Below are 11,179 nucleotides of genomic sequence, written 5' to 3' on the forward strand. Positions count from 1 at the left end.
GAGAGAACAGGCTCCTGCACATGTACATTGCATTGCATGCATTCTCTGTCTCTCTGTGTCTCTTTCTCCCCCCTCCCCCCTCACATACACACACACATACTAAACAAACAAACAAATAATAAATATCCGACGTTGGGGTCTCCTCACCTCTGTCCTCTCTCCTCTCCACATTTACTGACCAACCCTAGAAGCTGAGGCAGAGCACAGCATCTTCGAGCCCTTTTCCTACCGTGATTTCTCTTTGCAGGCAAGTTCTTTCCAGGCAGACAGCTCAGCCTCAGCACCTGTCTTGTCCCCACAGCAGAGGCCATGGCATTGCTGCCAGAGCATGCTCATACCCTCATCCAAAGTGTGCTATTTTCAGGGATCTCAATACATTCTTTAGCCCATTAGCCTCTTTTGGGGCATCCCCTTATTTTCATAGCATACTCCATTTATCAAAGGTCACACCATTCTGTATCACATAAAGATGTCCACTCTGGAATCCCCCATCACGGACACTCCTCCTCAGCCTCAATTGCAAGTCTCATTACCCATAGCAGGGTTTATATAGTAGCCAGTATAGCAAGAAGGCCTCCCACCACATACCACATGCCCCATGGAAGTATTCCTTCAGAACAGTTCCTGAAGACACTCCACCATCAGACGGTTCAGCCTCAGCTGTATGTGTTAACCATTGTAACGGGCCACACAACTGCACCTCCAAGACTCATCTTTGGTTCTGTTGTTTCTATGAAGGTACCAAGTGTTACAAGGCTTTTCCTGGGAAGTGTGCTTATAATTCATCCCAGATAAAGGAAATAGCAATCAATTAAAGAAATTATTCTATTCCAGTCTACCTTAGTGAATCAAAGAGTTTATTGCTATTACTTAAAGATCATGGACAATTTATTGTCTAGTTACATTCACAAAAAGCTTCTTTCTTTTCCAGAAACCATTAACCATTTATGTATCTTTGGGGGGCATGGAGGAGCCTCATGAATCTCATGAGCCCTCCCCTCCTCCCATGAGGGAATGTTGATGGACCCTATCTTGTGAGGGCTTCAAAAATGACCACAGCTTCCCTGATTCAATATAGCAGTGACGACATCCCTGAAGAAAGCAGCCACAAGACCGTGGGTTCTCATCAGCTCGGATATTTCGTTTCCTTTTCTAGTTCCAGGATCTATTCTGTTCCATCATGAGCTAGCACACTATGTTTGCAGCGTTCGCACAATGCGAAATTACCGCCTCTCCGTCTGCTTCCAGTGGACTCACCCTGTGACCGCTCTGTCCCTTATTGCATCACTCAACACGGAGGTGAGCCGAAGGTGACTTCGCTGTTGGTGGGCTTGCCATTTGGTAACGGATTTTTATCGTGAAAATATGCCAGGTGCTCATTTTCCCAGGAAACTGATACTCTTCAATTCAGAAATATGAGGCAAGGGCGAGGGGACTATACTTCCTCTCTAAGAAATTCATAATGCTTAGAATTCCAAGAGAGCTTAACAGCCTTAATATCAGGAGTCTTATCCTTACGTAAATCCCAGCAAAATTCTGGTGACAAGATTTTCGTGGGTTTATGAAGAAAGAAATACTTATTCAAGTGGCTTTCATCATGCCAGACTGCTTCGATATTATTTTTCTTATCATTCATAATTCTTTGGGCACACTCCGTAGTAATCTTGAGAACCTGAGTGGCTGTACCTCCAAAGACAGCAGCGTGGTAATAAAAATCCCCCTGCCCCAGCGGTATATGAGCTTCGGACGCCTCATTTCTCTCAAAAGGCACCTTGTTCGGACTTTCCTTATACCAGTAGGTGTGTAACTGAGCTACGGACTCGCCCAGGGTCTCCAGACCATAGCTGCCTTTGAATATTTGATCCACATCCATGCAGAAGACGTAGTCCACTTCATGCTGGATGTGATCAGCGATGTGTTCACTGATGATCTTCATGCGCATCATACTGATGTCCTGCCACCTCCTCTCTCGCTTAACTTTAAAAATTTTATACGTCCGGAGACGATTCAGACTTATCAGTGGCATATAAGAAAAGTCGTCCAACATGACGTAAATGATGACCCTTTGGTCGACCATGAAGAACGTATTAGCAGATATCAGAAAGTTACCCAAGTAGTACCCAAGGTATCTGCAAAATAAATAAGAAGCAGTTGAGTTTCCTCCTCCAGTTTCTGTGGAACATACACAGTCTCCATCGCTTGGTCCTAGCTTTTCCAGCAACGCAACCAAGCAACCAGATAGCCACCATTCGCTTTGAGCAGTACAGAAGAAAGTGACACTACCGGGGTCTATAGATCGTGGGACTGAAGAGGGCTCTTCGTGAGAGGGAACGGAAGCTAGTGAGGTAAGGAGGCACGTTTTGAGCTGTGTGCAAAGCGAAGGACAGAGTTCAGGGTTGCCAGGGCAATGCAGCGGGGAAAGTGAGGGGAGTCTGCTCAGGCTCCTGCGGCTGGGCCTTCCGTGCACGGCCGGCTCTGCGTACTCTATCGCCCGCATTGCTCTGTACCGTGAGCCTTCCTGCGGGAGCAGGATCACTGCACTGGAAAATGTTTTCTCATTTCCACTCTTGGAAACCAGGAAGAGATTCTCGGGGCGATGATGGACTCAGGCAAGTTTGAAAGAGGAAAGGTAGTCATTTGGGGCTCCACTCCAGTAACGCTATGGAATCCTTAGAAATAAGTCCTGGATACTGGTCTACAGTTTGAGAAACAGGCTAATGATAAACCATAACTAACGGTCAGGAGGAAACGTTGTAGGACATCTAATATTATCTGTGAAGTATGAACAGCATTGCTGAAGTTGTTCTGTGCTGGTTGCTGCTGTTCAAATAAAGGGGGTCCTAGCTGCCCATATGTCTGTGGCCGGTTCGGAAACCTCCGTTCGCTAATGAAAACATTCCCTTCCGTCTTCTTCTAAGCTGCTTTATTCTTTCACTGCTGCCCAGCATCTGTCTGCATTAATTTTTGCAGGACAGCTCTTAAAAGGGGGTCCATTTAATTAATCAGTCGAAAGCCTGATACGGTATCAGTTAAGAAGGTGTGGTCACCCAGTCTCACTAACGAGAGGTGACTGTGAGCATAGCACAATTAGATACATGCATCAAAGTGTCATAATGAAATCCACTGTTTGTAAGCTAAATTTAAAAAAGTGTGTAGTGTCCAATATAATGTTCACATATTTATGAATTTTCCTTGTTTTATCCTATAATTGATTTAACAATTTTCATTCCTGTGTGATCATAGGAGACATTTCGTTCAGTTTTAGTTTTATAATTTATTTCACTCTTGTGTCTAAACATGGTCTACCACAGAGAATACTTCACGCATCTAGAAAGAATGCTTGTTGAGTGGACTGTTTTACACAGGTGTGATAGTAAGCATGTACACGAGAAAAGAGAAGGAAGGGACTGGCCTCGCTAAGCCACAATGCTGTTGGAAGATCTGCTACCCCAACAAAGATGCTAAGACTGGGCCTGTCTCTCTTGAGCAACGCCCGTGTGGAGTGGCACCCCTCAGTGGCTGCCTCTGCCTCCCTAGTGCTGGGATTAAAGGCATGCACCACTACTGTCCAGCTATAGGCTTGTTTTTTAACCTTATGATTAGTGGTCAGAAAAATGTAGCATATAAAAATTCTGCCGCATATGACTGCAGCTCCCTTAGTTTGTTCTGTTCCTCTGAGAGTCGATATGCAGAACTAAGTGGGATTTTCAAAAGGCGGTTACTTATCACCTGGGGGGTACATAGGATAGAGAAAATTACTTAATGCTTAAATGCAGGGATAGTGAGGAGTGGTTATAACAGAGGTATAAACTTATTTTAAGATGACTAGTAAAAGACCCACGAAATTAAGTTATTATTGGAGGAAGATCGTGAAGATCAGATCATAGAGGAAAGCTGGGGAATTGGGATCCTTTGGTGTGGATCTTGTGAGAGGTAATATTTTGAATTATGGCAAGAATTGGCTTAGAGAATAATTCTAAAGCAGCTTAGTCCCCACTTCCTACAATGAAAAGCCCGAGTGTAAGGGACACCTGACATTATTACCTCCCCACTGCAAACACAACCAGCCCCACGGCAACTGGATGCTTTTTATAATACTTTTTCAAGGCCGACTTATTGTATGTGTCGGCCCACACAATCGGAGCTGACCAGTTGGTAGTTCTCATGCGCATGTGTGTCGAGTTCATGCCGTATCTGTAAGAAAGACAGAATTTTAAAGTAAAATATGTCATCCTGGCATCAGGAGAGTTACTACCAATGCCCAACACCTTGTAACTGAAAGTGGCGTTCCATTGTGTCTAACCCAAAGCCTTGTATCTGAGGATAACATTCCTTTGTGTCTAGCCCAAGGCCTTGTATCTGAAGGCATCATCCTACTGTGTCTAACCCAAAGCCTTGTATCTGAAGGCAGCGTTCCATTGTGTCTAACCCAAAGCCTTGTATCTGAAGATAGCCTTCCGTTGTGTCTAACCCAAAGCCTTGTATCTGAAGGCAGCGACCCACTGTGTCTAACCCAAATCCATGATAAACCAGAGAAGCATCATATTAGAAATGGCCCAATCATCAGGAGGCTGAGACAACTGTGAGGTCAAGTCAGCAAGGGCTGTATATAGACTGAGACTAGGTCTCAAGAAATGTATATTTTAAAAGTAAATAAAGGAAAGAAAGAAAAGAAGAGACTAGAAAGACGGTCCGACCACTAAGAGTGTGTATTGCTCTTGCAGAGGACCACAGTTTAGTGCCCAGCACTGGGGTAACTCACAAACTTTTATAACTTCCAGCCAAGGGATCCAATGCCCCTTCTTGCCTCCTTGGCACTAAGCACACACACTTCTGACAGCGCCATCTGTGCCACCTATCAACACTCATGAATTCACCTCATAGATTCAGATTTACATTCTTAGGTGGAATTAAACCGGTTTGTTGGTAGCTGTGGTTCTGGCTGGTTTCCCAGAGACCTAAAGGAAAGATAATCTAAGATATAAAGTCAGCAATGAGCAATACCGATGAGCTCCAAATGGCATCAGCATGGAGACTGTGCTGCCCAGCAGCCTTCGTGGCTTCCCTAGTTCCCCTGTCCACTTCCCTGGTCCAGGGAGAATTTAAAGTTCCCTCAGCTTCCTGACATCTCACTTCCAAATTTATCTCTGCCTCTGAATTGTTTGGATTTTTGTTTGTTTTTGAGTCAGGGTCTTATTCTGTAGCCCTGGCTGGCCACAAGCTCACAGAAATTGGGCTCCCTTGCCTTGCCTTGCCCTGCCTTTTTTTATTGTTTCTGTTAGATCCTATCACCATCATTATTATTCTCATCCCCATATTACTAGAAAAGGAAATTGAAGCACAAAGATCTTTTATCATCATACTTGAAGTCATTTTTCCTCTTTGCCCCACACTCTAATGGCAACCTAGGCAGAAGGGCACCGTGGAGACTTCATCTTGAGCTGAGCTGGTGAAGAGATTGGTCAGGCATGGAGCTGGGTTGTGCTGTAGATTATATTGAGGGCGGGGTGTGACCAAGGAATAGCATTCAATTCTAACTCTGACTGCCATTGCCTTCAGAGGGTGTGTATTGGTGCACTAGGTTAAAGAACTCCAACTCTAGAGGGACCAATGATAATAGGAAGCATTATTGTTGGAATGTATGATAGCAAATCCGTTTGCTAGAGTGGAGGATGCTGGGGCACACTTCTAGTCCCAGCACTCAGGAGGCAGAGGCAGGCAGATCTCTGAGTTCAAAGCCAGCCTGGTCTACAGAGCGAGTTTCAGGATAACCAGAGCTACACAGAGAAACCTGTCTCAAAAAGAAGGAAGGAAGGAAGGAAAGAAGGAAGGAGAAAGGAAAAGAGAGAGAAAGAAAATAATAACTGAATAAGTAGATTTTCCAGGAAGTATATTAACCCATGCCCTCTTCCACCTTCTTCTGCAGTGGCCACTCCTTGAATGTTTCTGTCTTTGCCGGGGGTGGGGGAGGGAAGGTTCTGCTACATTGGAGTAACCGGAAGCTGCTGTCCTACTGAGAGAGGAAACATAATTTTTTGTATATTGTTGTTGTCTATGCAGGCTGGCCTTGTACTCACTGTGCAGCCAGGCAACACTGAGCTCCTGATCTTGCTGCCCCATACTCTGAGTACCGGGATTACAAGCGAGCACCACTGCCTACAGTTCTCTTCCTTCTCAATCACTTTAATGCACGGCCCAGGCAGACCTGGTCCACTCAGGATGCTGTGACAGAATCATCACAAGACACAGTGCTGGACACAGCATCCGAAAGCACAGCTGCTGCTCACCACTGTGGGTTCCCATGACAACCCTCTTCAAATCCATGATAAGGAGGCTACTGCAATCTCCCGATGGCCTTTTATTATTATTTCTTTTATTTTTGAGATTATGCCCTAATTCATATTTCCCCTTTCTCCTTCCTCCCTTCCAATCTTCACCCCCCTTTTTGCTCTATTTCAAATTCATGGACTCTTTTTATATGAACTTTTTGATTACATGCATATATATAGATATGTATATGTATACACACACATTCTTAAATATAACCTGTTTAGTCCATATAATGTTACCTGTTTGTATGTTTTCAGAGCTGACTATTTGATATCGGATACCTAATTAGTGTTCTCTTCCCTAGGGAAGACAATTTCTCCCACTCTCGGCGTTTCTTGTGTGTGTGGTTCTTTGTGCAGGGTTGAGGTCCTGTGGTAGCCTCTCCCCGTCTACTTAGGCCTGTCTATTGGTGATGTCCTTGTTCAGCGCACACTTAGGCAGCCATGTTGCTGAGAGACTTCATGACCGTGGCTCCTGGCAGTCTTTAATCAAGCCTTGTACTTGTGTGCTTGCCCAGAGCTTTCAAAGAGACAAAGTTCACAGGGCCTAAGTTCTGCCTCCTGCTGATACATTGCCCTAGCCATTCCTACCCCTCCATCAGAAGTGGCACTCTGCCCACCTGCCCTTTTTTTTTTCTTTTAGATTCCTGGCATTGTGACCTGGCATGTGTTTATAAAACAGAGCTGGTTTAATCTGACTGAAGGAGACATGGATTCATGGGTAGTCAAGCTTTTCAACCAGCTTTGTCCTCAGATGACAGGTCATGGCATATTTTTAAATAAACACTTACCAGCACTGATATGTCATCTGCAGTTTCTTCATACTTAGGGGGAATAAAAAAAAGCATTATATTATTTTGAGATTTCTACAAAGGGTTACCACAAGTCATCTAGCTTTCTTATTAACTAATGTTGCAAAATATACTACTGAAGTGCACTGCTGATTGTCCAGACAATGTAGTAAACGTGATAAGGATCTCTACATTGGAGCCTCATGTCCTATATATTCATGTTTTCCTTGCCATGCTTGAGACTGAACTCAGGGCCTTGTTCTTACTAGGCAAGGTTCCACCACCATGCTAGCTACAATCTCAGGAAGTAACATGTTCACTACCTACTAACTCCTGGAGACAAATAAATGAGATTAATTCGTGTTATTAGTAGAAACTTGTTATTAACTAGGAAGTCTATTTGTTTCACATTTGTGGAGTGACTACACATCATGTACCTTACGTCATCAACAGTAGGACCTCTTTCCTACCTTACGTCAACAGTAGGACCTCTTTCCTTAAAGACATCATCTGTTTCAGGAGGTGGTAGCCTCACACTGCTTCTCCTACAGCTTTTTTGTTTTGGTTTTTGAGATAGGGTTTCCTCTGCGAATCCCTGACTATTCTGGAACTCGCTCTGTAGACCAGGTTGGCCTCCAGCTCAGATCTGCCTATTTCGGCCTTCCAAGTGCTGGGATTAAAGGTATGTGCCACCATGCATGGCTATCTACAGCACTCTTAAAAAAATCTTTGACATAATGAGAAACAAAGAATGGTGACGGGGGCTCTATTTATGCAGACCCACTTGAATATAATTTGTGTATGTTTGGATTTATGCATTTGGCTGTGGATTTACTTAAGGGGCAATCCTGTTAACTTTCTGACTCACCAGATTTTTACCACATATAAACATACAACATTAAGTTTTCCCATTTACCTGAAATGGTATTCTCTATACAGGGCACACAGAGACATTAAAACCAATAGTAACAGGATTAATATTTTGTATCTCATTCTTTTCCTGGAGTAAAAAGAAGATGAGAGTTGAATAAGTTTAGTGCTATCTAAAGAGTAGATACAGAACAGTGGATAACCCTGCATACACAGTGTAAGCAAGCTGGGGGGGAACTCCGTGTACACAGAGTAAGCTGTGGGGAACTGGTGTAGAAGTTCCTTTTGTTTGTGTGTTGCTTTCATAGGATAATGAATAAAGAAACTGCCTTCACCTAGTTGATAGGGTGGAACTTAGGTAAGCGGAGAAGACAGAACTGAATGCTGGGAGAAAGAAAGCAGAGTCAGGGAGATGCCATGGATTTGTGGCCGGAGGTAGACGTGCTTAAACTTTTCTGGTAGGCCACGACCTAGTGGTGATACACAGATTGATAGAAATGGATTAAACTAAAATGTAAGAGTTAGCCAAAAAGAAGTTAGAGCTAATGTTCCAGGCAGTGTTTAAATTAATACAGTTTCTGTGTGATTATTTTAGGTGTAAGCTAGCTGGGTGGCCGGAAAAAAACAAGTGGGCCCTCTCTCCATCAACAGGAAACCCTGTGTACACAGAATAAGCTGTGGGGAACCCTGTGTATGTAAAGTAGGCTGTGGGGAACCATGTGTATACAGAGTAAGCTGTTGGGAACCTCACATACACAGAGTAAGCTGTGGGGAACCCCATGTACACAAAGTAAGCTGTGGGGAATCCTGTGTACAAAGAGTAAGCTTTGGGGAACCTCATATACACAGAGTAAGCTGTGGGGAACCCTGTGTATACAGAGTAGGCTGTGGGAAACTCTGTGTATGCAGAGTAAGCTGTGGGGAACCCTTCATACACAGAGTAAGCTGTGGGGAACTCCATTTATACAGAGTAAGCTGTGGGGAAACCCCATTTATACATAGTAAGCTATGGGGAACCCCGCGTACACAGAGTAAGCTGTGGGGGAACCTATGTACAAAGAATAATCTGTAGAAAGTTCTGTTTCTCTCTGGCTTTGTCCTAGTGACCCTGACTAGCAGTTAAGGCTCTGTAGCTCCTTGGATGTCTTTCTACATAAAAACACAATTGCATCAGTGGGCATACTGGTTGTTTATGAGTTAGCTACAAATTAACTGGTTTCATCCAGTATTAATGCGTTGTATTTCCTAAACTACAAGAGCTTTATATTAGAGAAAATAAAAGTTAAAATTCTACATCTCAGTCTAAGTTACGGTTCAAGTCTAAGTTCAGTCAAAAGAACTATTTATGAAAGTATTTACCTGCATTAGATTTGGGCTCAGGGCTACCCAGGCCACACTTACCTGCAGCAGTCTATTTCTCTGTACTCTCTCTCAGCTTCTGCGAATGAAACAGCAAATACCCATACTGGGACTGGAGACTGTAATCTTCACTCCATCAAAATAAGTCTACCGAGTACACTTAGCCACTAGGGGCTACAGGTTGGCCATACCATATGACAGGCCCACATTAACCAAAGGCCAACTCTTTTCCTTTCTCTTTCCACCCAGAAATCAGGGGCAATCTGACTAAAGCCACATGTTATGGGCTACTCATTATCAACTACATGCCATAGGACTTCCCAGGTCCCAGAAGGGGCCCCCTACATTACCCTGGAGTCCTCACTGTGCTGTATCTCCACTACACTTACAACTCCCCTAATCCCTTACCCCATTGCCCCCTTGAGTCCTGAATACCCAGACTTTTCAGCTTTGTATCTATCGATTTGTACACTTAGGAAGGAAACTGCTAATTATTTTTAGTCATGTGGCATTGTGATGATCACAAGAAGAACAACACCGGGACTGATAGCAGCACATGACTTACATCCCTTCTCAAGAGTAGCTGCATATAAAATTGGTTTAGAGTGCTCCCTGGAGGCTCAACTATAAAGTTTAGGTTATCTATACAGTCACCTTGGATTTTAGCCTGCAGCTTACACAACCTAGCCAATCATGCAATGTATCCCTGTAACTCCACAGTGCTCATGAAGGCAGAGATGAGAGTAGACCTTCAAGCTCGAGGCCAGTCTAGAAGCCATAGTAAGATTCTAGCTCAGAAACCAAACCAAAAGGCCTGAGCTCAAGCTCCAGGTTCACATGGTAGAAGGAGACAACCACCTCTTTCATGTTGGGTTCTGACCTCCACGTATGCACATATACACATGCTCCCCCAACACATTCATACAAATACATGTAATAAAAATCTTTCTCCTTCTTAAAGACAGAGTCTCACTGTGTAGCTGGCCAGCAACTCACTATGAGTTGAGTCTAGAACTCAAGAGATCCTCTTGCCTTTGCCTCGCGAGTGCTGGGTTAAAGGTGTGCGCCATCATGCTCAGTGGAAAGTCTTTTTAAAAAGTTACAAAATTCCATTGTTTAATCCACCCCAAAGGAAATTATCTCGTACAGAAAAAGGAACTAGCTGCCACTCAGTTCAGCTGACATTAAGCACAAACTCTCACCAATTATTTTGCCCAGATCATGAAATAATTTCATACAGGTTCTTCATCAGACCTCAACATTCATGATGCAGTAGTTGGCACAGGCAGATGGAGCATCTTAAAAGGGAGGATGGCCTGAAGTGTTTGAAAGTTAGCTCAGTGTGCCAGCTTGCCACTCTACACATTCACACTTTGGTTATTCCAGTCATTGGAATGTGGAGTGTTTGGATTATTCCAGTCTTTGTGGGTGGTGATGTCATCAGTCTCTTGATGATGAAAGAATCAGGTGGTTATGATCCTACAATTCACATGCTGGAGTTTATTTTTCATAACAAGAAGACTCTATTTTGACTATTTTTTATTTAAATATATTTGTTTGAGAATTTCATACATGACTATTGTATTTACATTGTTCTACCCTCTACTGCCTTCTGTCTCCCTCCACACTCCCTCTCAAATTTACCTCTTTTATAAATAAATTAAAGTATACATTGACATACATTCATAAAATCTACTGAGTCTGTTTAGTGTTGCTTATGTATACGTGTTTATACATGTATAGGGATGCCAGCTGGAATTGGATAACCTGACAGGGAGCTCATCAGTTACTACTAGCTCATCTTCTCGGGGTGGGATCTGCCACAGTTCC

The 11,179-nt window shown here is 43.5% G+C and overlaps 1 protein-coding gene across 1 annotated transcript; it reads right to left on the reverse strand.

Moving 5' to 3' along the window:
• Positions 1–1,435: 1,435 nt before the first annotated feature.
• On the reverse strand, positions 1,436–8,113 carry LOC121463133 (N-acetyllactosaminide alpha-1,3-galactosyltransferase-like). The gene is made up of 5 exons (XM_041675234.1): positions 8,037–8,113; positions 7,121–7,153; positions 4,905–4,958; positions 4,045–4,188; positions 1,436–2,129 (listed from the first exon to the last, which is right to left on the reverse strand). Exons 1-5 carry the CDS (start codon positions 8,111–8,113, stop codon positions 1,436–1,438), a joined length of 1,002 nt encoding a protein of 333 aa, XP_041531168.1.
• Positions 8,114–11,179: the final 3,066 nt, after the last annotated feature.

This window comes from Microtus oregoni, unplaced genomic scaffold, assembly GCF_018167655.1.
Source record: "Microtus oregoni isolate MIOR12 unplaced genomic scaffold, Mior012 000025F_ref0000491, whole genome shotgun sequence".
Classification (NCBI taxonomy): Eukaryota; Metazoa; Chordata; class Mammalia; order Rodentia; family Cricetidae; genus Microtus; species Microtus oregoni.